Source organism: Magnolia sinica, chromosome 13 (assembly GCF_029962835.1).
Source record: "Magnolia sinica isolate HGM2019 chromosome 13, MsV1, whole genome shotgun sequence".
In the NCBI taxonomy this organism is placed as follows: domain Eukaryota; kingdom Viridiplantae; phylum Streptophyta; class Magnoliopsida; order Magnoliales; family Magnoliaceae; genus Magnolia; species Magnolia sinica.
In genome coordinates this window covers 12,386,318-12,405,525 of record NC_080585.1, presented here as the reverse complement: position 1 = coordinate 12,405,525, position 19,208 = coordinate 12,386,318, and the positions used below count along the sequence as shown (strand labels likewise).

At 39.9% G+C, this 19,208-nt stretch overlaps 1 protein-coding gene across 3 annotated transcripts; it reads left to right on the top strand.

The window, feature by feature from the left end:
• Positions 1-3,374: 3,374 nt before the first annotated feature.
• On the top strand, positions 3,375-17,230 carry LOC131222843 (ferrochelatase-2, chloroplastic-like). 3 transcript variants are annotated; one of them, XM_058218054.1, is made up of 10 exons: positions 3,375-3,531; positions 8,211-8,321; positions 8,529-8,877; positions 10,169-10,312; positions 10,488-10,589; positions 12,260-12,363; positions 12,477-12,603; positions 14,967-15,119; positions 16,298-16,398; positions 16,842-17,230. In XM_058218054.1, exons 2-10 carry the CDS (start codon positions 8,242-8,244, stop codon positions 17,155-17,157), a joined length of 1,476 nt encoding a protein of 491 aa, XP_058074037.1. In that variant the 5' UTR covers positions 3,375-3,531; positions 8,211-8,241; the 3' UTR covers positions 17,158-17,230. The 3 variants fall into 3 exon arrangements, with proteins under 3 accessions (XP_058074037.1, XP_058074038.1, XP_058074039.1); XM_058218055.1 differs by having other exon boundaries at positions 3,397-3,648; XM_058218056.1 differs by lacking the exon at positions 3,375-3,531 and adding an exon at positions 7,811-7,835.
• Positions 17,231-19,208: the final 1,978 nt, after the last annotated feature.

Here is a 19,208-nt window from a genome sequence, read left to right as displayed (position 1 = left end):
ATCCATCTTAGGATTCATTGTAATGTTTATTTACCATTTAAACTGTTGATAAGGTTATAAGAACTTAGATGAAGGAAAAACATAAATATCAGCTAAATCTAAAACTTATATGGCTCCTGAAAGGTTTTCAATGGCAATGGTCTAATCCCCACAGTTTCCTCTAATATGGTCCACTTGTGATTTGAAGATGACTCACTTTTGGGGCTCATGCTTTCAATTGAGCTAGCAATACGGATAAAATACATACATCGTGGTAGGCTTGGCTTTCATGGAGCTTTGACATTAGCTATTTGGCTAGTGTGAGGTCACTATCCAAACCGGAAAACCACACACCACTGACTTGGCTGGTGTAGGTATGTGTTTTGTGAATACAAGCGCGGACGCTCTATGAGATTTGAGACGTACGAACGGTCCAGCGGAGATTAAAGTAACATGGCCTGTACAATGATGTATTTATTACATCCACATGTTCATTCATTTTTCAATATCATTGCCCCCACATTGATATATTTATTATATCCACATGTTCATTCATTTTTAGTATCATATTAGTCACATGAGCCCATTATGATTCATATTCGAAGTTTAAGTAAAACACACTGTAGATAGAAGTGGGGATAATAATTCTCATTGTTTAAACATTTATAGGGCCCACCATACTGTTTATTTTCCATCTAATTCTGTTCATAAGATCACACAAATTGAATGAAGAGGAAAAACAAATATCATATTGCTCCAGAACTTCTGTGACCCCTAAAGGGTTTTAATGGTAGACGCCAAATCCCACACTGCTTGTTACAGTGTGGTCCACTTGATCTTTGGATTTGTTCTATTTTTAGGCTCAAGCCTTACGAATAACTCGTCAAATGGATAGACGGTTTGGATATAACACATACCTCATGATGGGATCCACATAACTTGGTGACGAAAACACGCCAATCAGATTGGTGATGTGCGGATTGGCTACTGAAGGATTGAGTAGCAAGACTTGCTACTCAAGTGATGTCACCCATTTATGTGTATCCTATAATGATGTATGTTTTGTATCCACAAAGTCCATCCATTTTTAGAGCATGAGCAAAAGAATGAATAAGATCCAAAGCTTGAGTGGACCCCACCACAGAAAACAATGAAAAGAGTTATGCTCACCATTAAAAACTCCTAGGGGCAACAAAAGTTTTTGATCAAGCTGATATTTGTATTTTTCCCTTCTTTAATATCTGTGTTAAGTTATGAACATGCTGCATCTCAAATAACATTACAACCGACCTTAAGAAGGTTTCAGCATAGGGGTCACTCTCTTCACCATTTTCTGTGATGGGTCCACACCAACTTTAGATTTGCCTCATTCTTTTGATCATGCCCTAAAATGATCTCTCCAAATGGATGGATAGTGTGGATATAACACGTAAATCATGGTGGGCCCCACAAAACCTGGTGACATCACTTCAATAGAATCAACCTCTGAGTAGCCAATCCGTGTCCATTGAAACGGACGCGAGTCCTCCCCCCGGACGGTAATTCGTCCAAGTAGGGCTTTGTGGGGCCCACTGTGATGTAAGTGTTTTATCCACGCCGTTCACCGCTTTTCTTAGATCATTTTAAGGTATAATCCTAAAAATGAGGCAAGTCCATAGCTTCAGTGGACCACATCAAAGGAAGTTGCACTGATAATAACACCCACCGTTGAAACCTTTCCGAGGGCCAATGTGAAGTTTTTTTTTTTTAAATCATCCAACTTACTCATAAGGTCAAGTAGATGTGGATGAAGTGAAAACAAAAATATCAGCTTGATCCGAAACTTCTCCAACTCCCATGAAGTTTTTAATGGTGGATGTTCAATCCCCACTTTGTGGTCCACTTAAGCCTTGGACCATTAATATCTTAAAAATGATATGAGAAAAGAGTTGAACGGCATGGATGAAACTAGAGCTATATACGAGTAGCAAAAGCTCGGTAACTCACTCGACTCGCCTCGAAAAAGCTCGACGAGACTCGGAACTCGCTCGATTTGAGCTGATTTTAAGCTGATTTTTGGAGCTCAAAATGAGTTTGAGCTGAGTTCGAGCTTGACCCAACTCAACTCGAATAATACTCAAACTCGGCTCGACTCGGACTCGACTCGTGTACAAGGGTATATATACCCTTCCCAAACAAAAAAAAAAAAAGAAAACCTTACCCCTTTTGAAAAGTACCCTGCCCTTGCGCCCAACCCCTTTCCAAACAAAAAAAAACCCTACCCCTTTTTAAAAGTACCCTGCCCGTGCGCCCAACTCCTCTCTCCCGGTCCTCCCTCTCTTTCGATGATTGACAAGTTATCTGTCCAAAATCTCTCTCTCTACTCTCTCCCTCATCCAGTCATCCTCACCTACCATCTCTCTCTCTCTCTACTCTCTCCCTCACCCTCAGCCTTCTACCCGCACCGCACGGCCGCCCCTGTCGGCTGTTACCCACACAGCACGGCCACCCCTGTCGGTTGTCGCCCACCCCCACGGCCCAGCTAGTCCAATGTTCGGTCGCCCCTGCCGGCTGCCACTGCTCAGTCCAGTGACCAGTCACTGCCAGTCTGGTAAGCGTTCTATTCAATTTCAAATTGAAATCAGAAATCCATAACCTACTCGAAAACTCTGCTCGAAATTTGCTCGAACTCAACTCGGACTCGGACGAGCCGATCATGAGCTATTGTTTTGAGCTCGAAGGCCGAGCCGATCCGAGCACGAGCTAAGACTCGAGCAGTCCAAGTCGAGCACGAGCTGGACAAAGTTCAACTCGACCCGACACTCATGTACACCTCTAGATAAAACACTCACATCATTGTGGGCCCCACAAAGCTCTGCGCGGACGGTTTCCTGTTAGGGCTGGGTAGTACGCAATCCGCGTCGCATCCAAACCGCGTCTTCTAACACAGACCATTACCAACGTGGATAATAGGAGTCACTACCGAATCCGAATCCGGAACCCAAAAACGAAAATAGTCTCCAGTGTGTTTGTCCAACACCATTCGTATACGAATGTCGGTGAGGCATCTCATTACAAAGGTACTATCAGGCACACATTTTAGATGGATTACATCTCTAAAATCGCATATGTCAAGATATCCTAGCCATCCAAATGATGGCGGTCAAATATAAAAGTATGTAAAATACTGAGTGGTTCAAATTCCAAGGGAAAATCATAAAAGTATTTTCATATTCTCAGTGTATAAAACTTGATTAAGCTCCATTCTCAGTGGATCAGATATTTGGACGGTTTCGATTGCCGTGAAAATATCCTATGAGTATAGTTGTAGAGTCACCACCATTTTTATACGGTGATAGACTCTCATCCTCCCACAACCCCGTTTTCACGGTTTAGGGAGTCAAACGCCCCCAACACGGCAGTTGAAGTTAGGTAGCGCTGCTTGCCGCCTCCTTTAAGCGCGCTTTGACTCTTTCCCATTTTCTCTCGTTTCTCTTTTAAAACCCTAGAAATTTCTTTCTTATCTGCAGCCCTCTTTCCTGATTCTTCCAATTCAAACTATCTCCATTTCAGGTAGATATCTCCTTCATCTTTCTCTCCGTCATTAGATCTATCTCCTCATTTTGCAGATTCTCGTCTCGTATTCATCAGGGAATTCGAGAGAATTCCCCTTGAATGTGGGGAAACGAGGTGCGAAATCGTTTTATATATGATACTCGTCTCCTTCTGGTGCGATTTGAGGTTTCTGGTTAGAATCTTCGATTAGGGTTTTGAAATCTATGGATTTGTGTTTTTATTTATTTATTTATTTATTTTAAATTTTATAATTTCGCTTCATTGCATTTCCCTTATTTCGTTATTTGTGATTTTATTTGATTTTTCCTACGAAAAATGCGATTTTTTTTTAATCATTTGATCGGTGGGTTTTTAATGTGGCTTATGTTTTTTCGGTTCTTTTCTACTATTAAAATTTCAACATTTTATCTTAGCGAATTGGGGCTTTCTTTTTAGTTTTAGCAATGATGCAGTACAAATTCTTATCACCTTATTCGGGCGCAAATTCCTCTCTGGGGCCGTCCACAGTCACACTAGCGTTTGATTGGAGGCCTTCACTGTTGATCACACATGGCCTCCAAATTCTTCATATTAAGGGCATGAGAGATGGACAGTAACAATAAAATGGTCTTACCATCCAATTAGGTCTTTGATTGGATTTATGTGGTCACACGTAGGGGTGATTTAGAGGTGCGTCCAATAGACAGTGAACCCTTTCTATCCGGCAGGCCACCTGGGTCCCATAGAGGAATTTGAACTGGATCATGGCTCTTGTTTTTGGATTTTCATCTTTTAATCCTGGATTTGTTTGATGTTACTTTCTCATTTGAAGCAGTGTTAAGATAATTGGTGTTTTTATTAACATTTCCTTGTTAAAAATGCCTCGTTTGATACTCAATCTTGTGTAGTTAATAATCGTAATGTTAATTAATAAATAATAGTTACATATTTACTATTATTTAAGTTAAGAGGAGTTAGTTTGCATACTAAAAAATCTAGTTTTCTGGAATTTCTCGGGAGATTTTTAGATCTTGAGGTTTTTCTCTAAATGTTATCGGAAACATCTCGCTTAAAATAAAAAAATAAAATATTAGTATGAATAAATAAAATAAAATTTTAATATATATTATACATGAGTTAGTTAAAATTTTAAATAAAATTTGCAATTACTAAGGATGATTTCACGAAAATTCAAAAGTTCTGATATGTTGACTTTAGCTTATGTAACACGAGAATATCATGATATATTCAAATTCTTGGCAATATTGGTCACCCTGTTAGTTTGTAACAGTGTTTCAGATAGGATGCGCAGCGTAAGTGGTATATAGCATACGTTGCTTGTACTGTAGCGTGTGCATATATAGCATGTAGCTTACATAGTGTATGTGACAATGCATTCACGTTTTAAGCCTTAAAAACCTTCAGTATTTTTCTTATGTTAGTTTAGCAAATATTCAAAAATTGTGGTGACTCCTCTTCGCAAGCGGCACTTAAGGACAACACTCCAAACCATCTAAACTATGGGTCCTATTGCGAACGGCACATATCTATAGAATCGCAGCTATTAGATAATTGTGACCATCTATACTAGTGTGCCAAGTGTATGGGTGAAGAGTTGTTACCATTTTTAAATGGTGTAAAACTAACACTAGGACCGAACCCTTACAAAACAAAACCGGTTTCTAAATGCCCTAAGGGCATGTTTGGATACATGGAATCCAAGGGAAAAAAAAAAAAGAAGGAAAAAATAATAATTATGCAATGTTGATTTCCAGGCGAACTATTGAAACATAGTTTTTGTTTGGATAGCAAGTGGAAATCTCGTATTCCTCTCACAACACTCACCTAGGGTCTTCTGCCAAGAATCTAAATTATAAAACAGTGTAGTGATTGCTTGGTGGAATCCACTTTTTTCTTTGTTATCCAAACAATACGAATCGTCACATTAAAGGAAAACCCTTTTCCTTTTCCATTGGTTGGCATAGAATCCATGGTTTCCAAACATGGCCTAAGGTCATCTTGCTTCTAATACACATCTCTAGCCCTTAAAAATTCATGGATTTGATTCACCCAATCCATACAACCATTGGAAATGATATTTTGTGGGATTTGGTGGGCCCTATGAGAGGATCCTTTTGGTGAATTTTTATGGGCATTGGGGTTCAAATGGAGGAGAATATCGAGATTCCTATATATCACACCCATATGGCTGGGGGGCTGAAGATTTGTTTTTTTATTGATTCATTTTTTCTTACTCTTAATCTTAGTTAATGATTTATATTTCATTTCGATTTTTTAATGATTTATTTAGGGTCATTTTTGGACTTTTTATTTTTTTTTTCATTTTCGGATGCCGATGTAGACAAGCTTCTTCTACAACCACTTGTTTTGTGGGGCCTACTGTGGGGTGTGTGTGTGGCATGGCGCCCAACCTGTACAGTCCATGTGGGCCACCATACTACAGTGGTGGTTCTTGATGCAAGCCACATATGGGCGACTACCATCTCGACTTTGGGTGTTCGAGTGACCCATGATTTCCATGGTCATGATCGTGTGCTGATCGATGTATTTGATCTGGGTGGATATTATGTGCACTTATCTGCGGGCTTCACAGGTGCAACATCTAGTTTGCTTTAGTTGTTGTTTTTTTTTCTTTTTTTTTTTTGAAAGATGAGGAACTTTCTTGAAACCGAAAAAAATAGAGAACAGAACGTCTAGTTTGCTTTTGCTTGTTGGTACTCATTAGTTTTTAATGATTGAGATTAGAAGTTATGAGAGATAATGGGTTTAGATTGATTACGGTTATGGTTTTATTATAAATACCTTCCTTTCCATTGTGGTTTTCAGTTTTTGTGTTAATGGATTTAGTATTTTCTCCACATGAGTGCATTATCGTGTTCTAGTGTGTGCTGAAGGAAACTTGTTAGTCCTACGGAGCCGCTCACGGACTTCATGTTTTTTGAGGCCTATTGAATTCCATTGCTTGAGTCGCTTGTTGGTGTTTGAAGCCACTTATCGCACCAACTTTGTCGACGTACCTATCTCAATCTGGCTACGTGTACGAGTCGACGCAGCGAACCCTGCGGACTGCATAGGTTCTTTACCTATTGTGTTTGTATTATGTGGTGTGGCCCACGTGATGGTTGGTTGGGCCTGATTTATTTCCCAATAGTGGTTGTCTATTGTTTTCTATCGCATGGCTTGGTATCCAACTGTCCAGTCTAATGGGGTCGATCCAACCATCACATGGTTTACCACGCTACAGTGGAGGGTGACTATCAATTGTTTTCTGTGGTGTAGCCCACCTGATGATTGGATAGACCTATTTTTAGGCGGCATCCCATTATCCAAGTTGCGTTCACTTGATGATTGAGCATGTCTTGTGCTTGGAAAAGTGAAGCACATTTTTTAGGCATTTTTAATATATTTGCTATATATATATATATATATATATTACTATTTATCATATTTTTCCTTTTATTTTAAGTCAAAAAATAGAGGGGTGAACTAGGAGTGCAACCCTAGCAGGTTGGGTCAGGCTGGGGGTCAACCTGAGCCCAACTTGCTCTCAAGAGGATGAGGTGCTCAGCCCTAATTCCTCTATACTCGACTCAACCCAATCCAACCCGACCCAACCCGACCCTAATGATTTTAATTGTTCCCAACCCATCTCAAAAGTGTTCAACTCGAACCCAACTAGATCCGAACTTGGTTTGGGTCAATTGGGTTCCAACCTGAATCCAAGTTGCAGCCCTAGGGTGAATGCTACACTACACACTGTTTAAAACACTGGTTTGTACTAAACAATTTCACTGTTAGGTCTACCAGCAGAGCCAATAGTGAAGGTTGATTCTGGGTAAATTTGAGCATTCCAGGTTCCTTAGGTGGATCAGATGCACTGCTGCCGAATCATGTTTGAGATAACAATGGGGCTTCCCCTTTTCTTATGGTGATTTTGGACCAGAAAAATGAGAAAACATCCCAGTTAATGGGGGCACCATTTCAGCTTTCCAAAACCAAATGTGCTGAGCACACATCTGAAGCCCTGCCTAGTGTCGATTATAGTTTTGGTGGTACAATGAGACTGCCAGAAGAGGACTTACACGTAGCAGCTTTCTTATCATTTAAAAGGATAATAATACTTGTATGGTGAACTGTATGCTATATAGCTTAACATGGTATTGTACAATTCTCAGATCAAGGATCTGTATGGTACACTTGGGCCTTCAGTTTCTACAAATGTGTGCCCATGGTTCAGTGATCCAAGATGCTAATGATGGGTAACACGGAGGATGGTCTATGCATCAAAAGTCCCGCGAACTGTGAGATTCTACCTGTTGAGTCTATGGTCTTGTTTTGGCTTAATGTAGACAATTGCTGTATTTCTTTTCTGTTTATTTGCTGGAGACAGAGAATGGTTAGAATCTTTTGCTTCTGTGAAATTTTTATAGACCATCCAAAGTAGTCCAATCATATTTGAATCACTGAATCAGAGGGCCCACCTGTAAAAACCTCATCATACCTCTTGCTACGATGAGTGCTGCTAAAAAATCATGAGATATAGTGACATACTACCTGGTCCATGTTGATGCTTCTCCTGCTAAAATTGGTCATGATCAGCATACACCAGCCTTTCATTTCACAGGCATGCCATAAGAGATTCCATTGTTAAATTGCATAATGCTATCCTGCTGCAGGTGAAGGTTGTTTTTACTTGAGACCTACAAGATGGATGCCATTGGCTCTGGAGTGTTACATCTGAACCCATCTGGTTTTCGTCTTCGCAGTGCTAGTCATAATTCACCGGCGTAAGAGTTTTTATTTTTGGGAAATTGCTTTGATAATTAAGATATATACTAGTTGGTTGCTCTGCAAATCTTCCCTGGCATGTTTTGTCCCGATCTTTTTTTTCTGATTCAAAGTGTGATAGAAGATTTTTCATCTGAAACTTAGTACTTCCAGTCTTCAACACCTACCTTCAAAACTGAATTGTTGATGGTTCCTCTCTGTTGCAGATCATGTCCTCAGGCCAGTGTTTCCTTTGTTCATGGCACGTCTATTAGCTGTTCCTCTGAAGGATCAAGAAATCTAAATAAATCATTACAGCCATTGACCTTCTCGTTATCCGACTTAGCTGACAGAAATGGGATTCTGGGGAGTGCATATCTTTCTGAGCCTGTTCATAAGAGAGGGCTTGTTGGGCAAACATTCTGCTCTGCAGGAGTGTGCACATTTCCTGAAACTGCATTTGGAGTTCCTTCGCAAACCACACACGAGAAGGTTGGAGTGCTGCTATTGAACCTTGGAGGACCCGAGACACTTCATGATGTTCAACCATTTTTATTCAATTTATTTGCAGATCCAGTACGTCATTTTATCCTTCTTGTGAATTATCTCAATTTAATAGGTTGTAAACTTCAAAAGTTTATTCTGTTTTGTTTGTGCTGAATCCAGATGTTTAAACTGGCTGCTAGGATTTGGGTGCACTTGGATGCACTCTCCAATTGAATTGCAACTATTATTTTTAGTGTAATAACTGGAAACCATCAAATTGTAATTCCCTTCTTTAGGGTCTGTTTGGTAGTAGGATATAAATATATTATGACAGGAACATCAGTCTCCGAGGTGCAATCATTGCAACTTTTCCTTCAATCATTTACCTTCTTTTGTCCTTCTAAATCATAGTATCAGAAATATTTAACAATTTGTAGTTCTTTCAGGGACATTTTCACTGTTTTCAACACTAAAAGATAAGGTGTAGCGGAAAAAAAAGACTGTAGGGAACAGATGTAATCATTGGACATTTGCATCATATTTTCAATTGTGTATTTCAAAACGGTTATGTAACAACTCTAAAGGTCATTACAGAAAAAAAATTTCCAGTAACGGTCCCATAACGGTTGCAAGAGTCCCGTAACGGCATCATAACGCTCATGTAATGGTCCATTATGGAGCTGAAATAGGTTTTTTTTTTAAAAATCCGAAACGGAAATAAAAAATCAGTTGTTACAGCCCCTATCGTAACGGTAACTGACACCATTACCATTCTGGAATACCTTGATGTTTATACCACTATTTTGTGTCCTACTACCAAATCGACCATTAGGTCTGGGCTGAAATTGCAACTATGCTACTTTCAAGTTGGAGTTGAAAGAAATGTAATTGCTATTTAATGGGTACTTCATTATGCTTAGGAAACATCATTATTTATTTATTTATTTATTTTTTTTTCTTGTCATGTCTTCTTGATTATACCGAGTTTTCACAATTCATTTCAACTGTGTTCATGTGTAGCCTCAGTGTTCTGCTGAAACATTCATCATATGCTGCATCATGGCTATAGAGTTGCTATCTTTTCTCTTCTGCTCTCAGTTTGAGTCAAATGGAAGTTTAGAAGTGTGAACATTACGAAGTTCTGCTCAATTAGAATCCGGATTGTGAAATCTGGTGCTGAATGGCTTGCATTCCTCTGACACCCCCCCCCCCCCCCCCCCTTTCAATTTTTACCTTTTGTTATTTTTAGAGTAATGTGCATGCGTCTTTGTTTTCCATATATTCATGTTGCATATTGTACAGATCTAGGTTTGACATGTGAAGATGTTTTCTTTCACCCGAGCTGATTATCCATTGTAACGGTGCTACTATTTTGCAATAGGATATTATCCGACTTCCTAGACTTTTCCGGTTCCTTCAACGACCACTTGCTCAACTAATTTCTGTTCTCAGAGCTCCAAAAAGTAAAGAGGGATATGCTTCCATTGGAGGTGGTTCGCCATTGCGACGAATAACAGATGAGCAGGTGATGCACTTCTCCTTCTTATGATAGTAAATCTGTTTAATTCAAAATCTAGAACTGGTGTTTCACATTATTTGGTGAAAGTTGGTGAGATGGAAGACATCACTATCGTGCTTTTTACGGAATATGTTCCCGTATGCAAATATGAAATAAATAGATTGCGATTGTCTTGTTTCAGGCACTTGCACTGAAAGTGGCCTTGGAAGCAAAGAAAATGCATGTAAATGTTTATGTTGGAATGCGATACTGGCACCCTTTCACTGAGGAAGCCGTTCATCAGGTTATTATCTCTAATTTTCTAGTTGGAATTTAATTCTTTATTGATTAGTTTCCCCTTGCTTACTTTTTCTGCAAGTTTTTTCTGCAATATAGTTGCCAATAGGAATCTTATCTTGCACAGAATTAGCAGAAGTTTGTCCATTTCATGGAACAATGCTGGGTTTTATTTTCTGCTTTGGCCTGTTCTCCTTTGTTTGTTTGTCCTTTGGGTGTGCTTGTATTAATTTGGGGTTAGTACTGGGTGGGACTGTATCAACATGTGAGCGCACTTGTCAATGTGAACTTCTACCATTGCTGTTTCCAGTGCCAGGGTAACAGAGGAAGGTTGACATCCAGTAGGCCAATCTGCCATTTAAATGCCGACCCGAAATTGCCAGGAAGAGCTAAGATTATGATGATGAAAAAAGACATTTTCTGAAATATCTGGATTTTTCAATGATAATTATCTGGAAAAATTGACAGTTGAGGGCTTGGGTTATGTATTCCTTGTAGTTCCCTCAAAACTAGCTGCTCAGAACTCTAGCTTGCATTAATCAATCATTTTGCACCGGGGAAGAAAACAAAGACAGGATTGACGGTGTAGTGTTGCATGGGTACAGTATTTATATTGCTATCCATGCTGTACATGTGGTTGGTATTAGTTTTTCCATGGCTTCCTGTGCACTACCACAAGATCAACTTATCTGCTGCTAGGTAATACAGACTATTTTGCATTTTCAATCTGCAAGACCCAACCAAGTTGGCACGTTTTGAGTTTCCCTTTCTTCCTTTCACTTTCTGTAATGAAGTATCCTCTTTACATAGGTATCATTCAGTGCTTTGGATGACTATCTATCCTGCTGATTTCTGTTGTGGCTTGATCAATGTTTGGAAGCTTGTGACTCAAATTCTAGTCGTTAACCGATCAGCTCCTAGGCTTGGTTGTCATTCTCTGTCTGGCCTTGACTCAGTCAACTTGCCCTTAATGAACTCAACGACTAGGTTGAGTCATCCACATTAGGTTGGGTTGGGCTTCAAACTGTCAAGATTGGGACTCACAAAGAAGTGGATCCATCAAGTCAGCAGCCAACTTGTAAGGATCGATAAGTTAAACTGCTTTATTCTGCTGTGAAAGACTCAGGTAGGGTTCTGAAGTGCGCACAGAAATTTGGTGCTTGCATTGTTTATCATAACTTCCATGCTATCTATATAATAACTCTTTGTATAACGATATTTAATTATACATCAGTCATTGGGCATCCAAGGGTTACCATGTCTGACAAAGGGATGTGTGTCTGGGTCAAAGGTAATAGTAACTTCTAAGGCTGGCAGGGCAGGCCTAGGCCCGGAAAAATAAAATTTTTGAATAGGGCCTGCCCACAGGCTTCTCTCGACCAGTTCAAAATCCAGGTGCAAGCCCAGCCCGTTGCCAGAACTAGACTAACTTCTTGATCTTGATATAGCTCTTTTCTTCTGATTGTTAAGTTATTTAGAAACTGAAATGCTTGCAATGGCTCTTGTTTTAGTGGTATTCTGGGAATAGGATTCTTTTGAATATCTAATCTGAATCCTTATTTTATCATTGACAGATGTATTTGCATGTGTTATGACAGATTTCTTTTTTGGTAAGTAACATTACCAGGGATTGAACCCTGGATCACTCACACACACTTCTTAATCTTGTTATGACAGATTAAGAAGGACGGAATTACAAAGCTTGTTGTGCTGCCACTTTATCCCCAGTATTCTATCTCCACAAGTGGGTCAAGCATCCGCCTTCTCCAAAGCATCTTCAGGTGGAGATTTTTATTTTATTCTGATTCTTAACATCCATCTTTCTGAGCTTGTAATGAAGCTTTATATTTTGATTCATCATGATCAACTTTAATGAACTTGAACCATTTCTCAGTGAAGACTCTTATCTAGCAAGACTGCCAGTATCTATCATAAAGTCGTGGTATCAACGTGAAGGTTATATCAAGTCAATGGCTAACTTGATTGAGAAAGAACTACAGAGTTTCTCTAAACCTGAAGAGGTAGGTGTTCACAGCACTTGCAGTTTGCATGTAACATCCATTTCATTGAATGTAAGTATCTGAAAATTTGGAGGTATGAAAGGTAATAGCATGTTAAAACTTTCTCTAGAAACAACCAAATGGCCACAATTTTTAAAGAAGGGATGCTGCCTTGTTGGTTTTCAACATATTTTTCAATAAACTACTCACCTAATTCTTACTATGCTGTTGGCTTGTTTTCAACAAAATTACAAGCTGCTGAAAGCTAATGTTGTTGACTAAACACCGCTTCATTTGAATGTCAGAAATCGTCAGGGATTAACTGTAAGGGCATGTTTGGATACATGGAATCCAAGGCAAAAGAAAGGGAAAAAGCAATTATTATTCAATAATGATTTCTAAGAGAACTATTGAAACATGGATTCCAGTTTAGAGTTCTTGTTTGGGTAGTCAGTGTAAATCTCTTATTTCTCTCACAATGCCAACCTAGTTTCTTGTGCCAAGAATCCAATTTATGAAAATTTATAATGATTGCTTGGTGGAATTCACGCTTTTCTTTTCTATCCGAACAACACAATCCGTCACATTAAAGAAAAACCATTTTCCAATTCCGTTGTTTGGCATGGAATCCCTGGTTTCAAAACATGGCCTAAGCATCAGCAGAAATTGTATAATTCAAACTAATTTTGTTTGATTGTTTTGGCAAATGTGATGCAGGTCATGAAATTAACCATGGAGTGCAAGAAATCAAGTTTGTTATTATGCCAATATTAAATAGTCACAAAATTCCACATCCTACATACTATCAAACATTCAAGAAGGGGAATCTATGGAGGTCCAAGCCTACACAACCATTAGGGCTGGATCAAATAAAATTATAAGCCAAACAAGCCCAAAGGAGTGTAAGAATTACCCATTCCAAGAAGGGGAATCTATGGAGGTCCAAGCCTACACAACCATTAGGGCTAGATCAAATAAAATTATAAGCCAAACAAGCTCAAAGGAGTGTAAGAATTACCCATTCTTGCATAGGATTGTTCTCGACTCAAGAGATTCACTAAGTTTCAATTTATGGGAAAAATCTAGGGTTTGAAAATTGGGGAAAATTGAGATTTGGGACCCTTTTGGGTTATGGATTTCGGATTATGAGGTTTTCTAGATGATAATTAGGGATCGGTCAAGGTATTCGAGGGTACAGGAACTGATTTAACAATTTTCAGATTTAACAATTCCGTTGTACCACATGTTGATCATGTTTAAGAGTGAATATTATGGATACATCTAAAAGAGTTTAAGTAGAAGATTAATGCGGGACCCTATGGGGAGGTTTTAAGCCAAAAAAAAAAGAAGGAAAGAAACAGAGGGGAAAAGAGGACCTGGGATGGGCCATGCTTGCTGGACAGCAGGTTGGCTTGGATGCACATGTGTGATGGGATGTCTGTACGTGTGTGGGGCCCACAAAATCGGGAAACCTAGGTTAGGATCGGCCGGGGGTAGGTTGTTTCCATACCAAAAATCACTTCGATTCGGCACATGGTTAGTACGTAGTACTCTGCCGAAGTTTCAGCCTTGTAGATGCGCCAGAATCTGAAAACCTTCTTGTGCACCGCTGTAAAAGAGGATTTTGATGCGAAAATTGGTGAATCTGATGGTGGATGGGGTGTTGAAGATGATTGATGAGATACGGAAGAAGATGATGATGATTTGGAGCAGGTGTAGCTTCGCACCACGGTAGTTAACCCTTCGAGGAAGGGAGGGCTTCGCACCCAATTTGATCCTTCAACTCAATGTGTGAGAGAGGAAGAAACGCAGGATTTTTTTAATTCATAATATCATGAGAGTCCATACGTGGGATTGCTTTATTTATAAGAAAACCCAAAATTCAAAAAGACAAAACTACCCTTGCGCCATGTGCGCGCACTAATACTAAAACTAAAATAAATAAAATAACTAATTTAAGCAATCAAAGCCATTCATGATGTTTCTAATAATAAAAATAGTCAAAACTTAAAATCCTAAATCATCTAAAGTAGTGGGCCGATCATGAGATCCGATGGTAGGATCTATGTGATGATCAGGTCCACTCCAATGCTCCATAACGCAGCCCCCTAATTATGGGGTCCTCCAAAGATGTCGTCGTTAATCCAAATCGAAAGTGGGGCCCGCCTCCTCCTTGAATACATGCATAGAGGGGGTGTGTGCATGATGTCCCCATCAAAATGTTCCTGTTATGTGGAACTGTGTAATATTTTGGGCATATTAAATGGAAGAAATTTTCCATGCTGCTGCAAGAGAGATTTTGATGAAAATCATGGGGTTCTGTTAATTTCTTTACAGTTCTGCTGTTTTTGAATGTTTTTCTCATGATGTGGTAAATTGGGCAGGTTATGATATTCTTCAGTGCACATGGGGTGCCAGTAAGTTATGTTGAGGATGCAGGGGATCCTTATAGAGATCAGATGGAAGATTGTATCAGTTTAATAATGGAAGAATTGAAATCTAGAGGAATTGCCAACAGTCACACTCTTGCATACCAGGTAATTCATTTAAAATTTCAGCTTTTGGTTTCTAGCTTTGATTTCCAACTGCTTCATGCTTCTCAGTTCTTCAGTTTGTTTGCCACTTCTGAGACATCTGAATCACCATCATCTAAGCCTTTTCCTGACTAATTGGTGCTGGCTTCTGCGACATCTAAATAAGCAGTGAAAATTACATATGTGCCACACCAAAAGGGTGTGTTTGGATGTACCACCAAATCTTTGGAAATATGGTGCTCCTTTAAAGGTGGCGGCTTTTTGATGGCTGGTGGGGAGGAATAAAGTGCTAACAATCGATAATCTTTGCAAAAGGAAGATGATTCTTCCTTATGTTTGCCTCATGTGTTATAAAGATGCGGAATCAGTAGATCACTTGTTCATTCATTGCGCTTTTGCAAAGGAGTTGTGGGTTCATTTTCTTCAAGTCTTCGGAGTATTATGGGTGTTTCCAAGTTCAATAGAGGATTTTCTTATCTCTTGGCATGGTGGGGGATAGGGAAATCTGGGGAAAGTTTGTGAAGGTTAAGCTTGTTAGCGTCCTTTGGGCTATATGGTGGGAAAGAAATGAGAGATGCTTTAGAAATTAGCAGAGAGGAGTTCTAGAGGTGTTCAAAGGGGCATGTCTCAATGTTAAGGAATGGGCGGAAGCATAAATCCTAGCTTGCTGTTGCTAGGGTGGTCCTTTTTCTTTTTCTTTTCCTTGGTTTTCTTGTTCATTTTTACGTGTGTATTTTCAGGCTTCGGCCTGTTTAATGAAATATCATCACCATTTCCAAAAAAATAAAATAAAAAATGTTGGCAAGACTTCCTGACCAACAAGGTAGTTTTAGCGTTTGGGTCTGCATGGTGAATCAGAACATACATCAAACGAGATTCCATTTTCCCTTCTTTCCTCAAATTACCTGTGTGATATGTACAGGGAGGTCTTGTACATATCTCAGTTGCAATGTGGGAGTAACTTGTGAAATTGACCTGTGGCACTCCAAACATAGCCTAAAATGCCTTTTGGAATCACTAAAAGTCTAGAATAGGATCCGTTTTGTGTTTTTCTTTTCTTTTCTTTCTTCTTTTTATTTTTATTTTTATTTACCCTTTGAAAGATGGACCTGTTTTTTAAAGTCTTGAATAGGACCAGTTTTGGTGTTTCCACTTCATGACATTGAATTTGGTTTTGCCAGAGCCGAGTTGGGCCTGTACAGTGGTTGAAGCCCTATACTGATGAAGTGATTGTGACGCTTGGTCAGAACGGTGTGAAGAGTCTGCTAGCTGTTCCAATAAGGTATGTTTCCTGAAAGCTGTCTTTCTATTTAATATCTTAACTATTTTTAGTTGAACCTGACATCCTGTATTTATAATATGAGCCAAACCTCAACCTCTCTCACTTCATGTCAAGAGAGAAAAAAAGATCTCTTTCTGAGTTAAGCTTGCGGAATTCAGTGTGGAGTTGACATCAACCATTCAATCGAAGTGGTTGTGAAGTCAGGTGTGGAGCCACCTCTTGGTTGGTTGCTGGCCCCACACTTGACAGTTGTTAGTGGATGGCCCCATGCCTGACTGATCATTTGATCATGCTTGAATGGTTGTTCAGTACTAATGTTGGCCCACACCAAAATTTGATGTGGTTGCCACTTGCTAGTTCTTAAGGTCCTTTGTCAGGAGTTTTAAGGTTGTAATTAGACTGAATTTAGTCTTTTTAACATTTAACGCCATCTCAATTTCCAGCTTCGTAAGCGAGCACATCGAAACTCTGGAAGAGATCGACATGGAGTACAGGGAGTTGGCCCTCGAATCGGGCATCGAGAACTGGGGTAGGGTCCCAGCTCTTGGATGCACCTCATCCTTCATCTCTGATCTGGGGGATGCCGTGATTGAAGCCCTCCCATCTGCAATTGCCATGTCAACTGCCAATGACACATCCCGAGAAGCTGACTTGGACCCATTGAGATCTGCAATCAAGTTGTTCTTTGGTTCGATTCTTGCATTCTTTCTGATGTTATCCCCAAAACTGATATCCACATTCAAGAATTACCTCCACTGAAGATTCTCTCTCAGATTGAAACCGCAACAAAGATTCTCCCGATCCACACAGAAAAAATTACACAATGATTATATTATAGCGAGAAAAAGAAAAAAGAAAAAGAAGAAGAGGTTTTTTGGCAATAAAATCATACGAGGCTTGTGGAAATGTTCTCTAAAAATTAGTTTGTATGAATGAATATGAATCTTTACAGAGATAGTAGAATGTATTCTGTTGGCATGCATGTTTAAGAAAAAACAAAATGCAGAAATCTGCATTCGACAGAAAATAAGGGGGGTCGTTTGGTTGATGGTAAGTTGTTGTAATTAGTGGTAAATTGATGGTAAACGGATGTAATTGGAATCAATGAGAAAGCAAAATCATGTGAATTTGAATCCTCTCAAAAGGCTGAGCATCAGATGCTAATGCCGAAAACAGTTATTTTCAAAAGTGGGCCCACTTTTATGGTCCACTTGAGGCTTATAATTTTCATATTTTCGGCCAGAGTATGTATTTCAAGGAAGCAGATTGCATCCTACCCGTCCCGTCTCTAGCCAGGAACGGGCAGATCTGCGTGGGGGTCCACTGTGATGTATCTGTTTATCCATATCTTTTCTCAGATCATTTGAAGGTATGAGCCCAAAAATGAGGGCAGATCATCGTTTTTGAAACTAGACCCTAAAATAACCTGGGAAAATTGATGGATGGCATGGATATATAACACGTGTATCAAGGTGGGCCCCACGGTCAGGGAAACACCTACATTTATAATACCCGGGTAACACTGTATCCGCTCACATCGGGTACGTACTCGACCCTTCTCTGAAGGACATGACGCCACGTCGTCGGATGGTGTTACCCCGGAAATACCTAGTCCGGTCCCCGCAAAATGAGGAATCGGATTGCGTCCGACCCCGGTCGTACCTAGCAACTTACGACCAGATCTGTGTGGGGCCTACCGTGATATATCTGTTTATCGACGCCGTCCATCCCTTTTCTCAGTGTCAAGGTATGTGCCCAAAAGTAAGCAGATCCAACGCTTTAGTGGACCGCACCAAATGGTAAGCTTGGGTTGCATTTAATGCACAAAGCATTAAATGCAAGATTAATCTCTGTTATGGTCCACTAGAGCGTTGGATCTGTCTCGTTTTTGGGCCCATACTTTAAAAGGATCTAAGAAAATAGATGGACCGCATGGATAAACAGATACATAACGGTGGGCCTCACTCAGATCTGGTCGGACGTTGGCAAGTCCTACCGGTGTCGGACACAATCCTAATCCCAAAATAAAACAGAAGCTATGATCGTAACTGGTCTTTACGCGGACAGCTGACGGACTGTCAAAACGAAAATTAGCAAAATGTCCAAAATGCAATAAACAAATGTCCATTGATCAGAGGCCTGATATTTTGTAAATGAACGATCATCAATGCCATCCCACTAGTTAGACGGTTTGGATTTAAGGTAAATGTCACGTGTACGGTAGGAAGCCTCGGCTGTATCGTAGCGATGGTGACGCTGCTGCATCAAAACTCTCGTCGACCCCTCGAACGCCCCGCCTCAAGGGGAATGGATTAGGTGTTACTCTTACCGTGTGGGGCCCACCTTGATTAATGGGTTGTATATCCAACGCCATCTATCCATTTTTCCAGCTCATTTTTTGACGTGATTCCAAAACTTAAGTAGATCCAAATCTCGAATGGACCATACCACTGGTGAATATGACCAAGGTCTGCTTGACCTTATCAACGGGTTGGATTGCAAATAAACATTACGGTGGGCCCTTTGAAAATTTTAATGGTGAGAATTCAATCAACGCTTTTTTTCCTGTGGTGTGGCCCACCTAAGAGTTGGATCCGGTTTAACTTTATATTAGTGCTATAAATGATCTATTAATACGGATGGAAAGAGTGGATATATTTAAAATAAATCAATGATGGCCTTACGATTAGGGCCGCATCGTGTTGTTGTGAGGCGGGGCCGCACCTAATCGGCAACGGCATCCCCCTCGAACGCGAATTGGTAACCACCTCCAACTGCCCTAACCAGGACAGGGGCTCTGAGGGGCCATC

Coding starts and splice junctions, on each gene's coding strand:
- LOC131222843 (XM_058218054.1), top strand. CDS start 8,242: ATGGATGCCATTGGCTCTGGAGTGTTACATCTGAACCCATCTGGTTTT. Junction 12,364..12,476: donor CTTCTCCAAAGCATCTTCAG/GTGGAGATTTTT, acceptor ACCATTTCTCAG/TGAAGACTCTTATCTAGCAA. Junction 15,120..16,297: donor GTCACACTCTTGCATACCAG/GTAATTCATTTA, acceptor TGGTTTTGCCAG/AGCCGAGTTGGGCCTGTACA.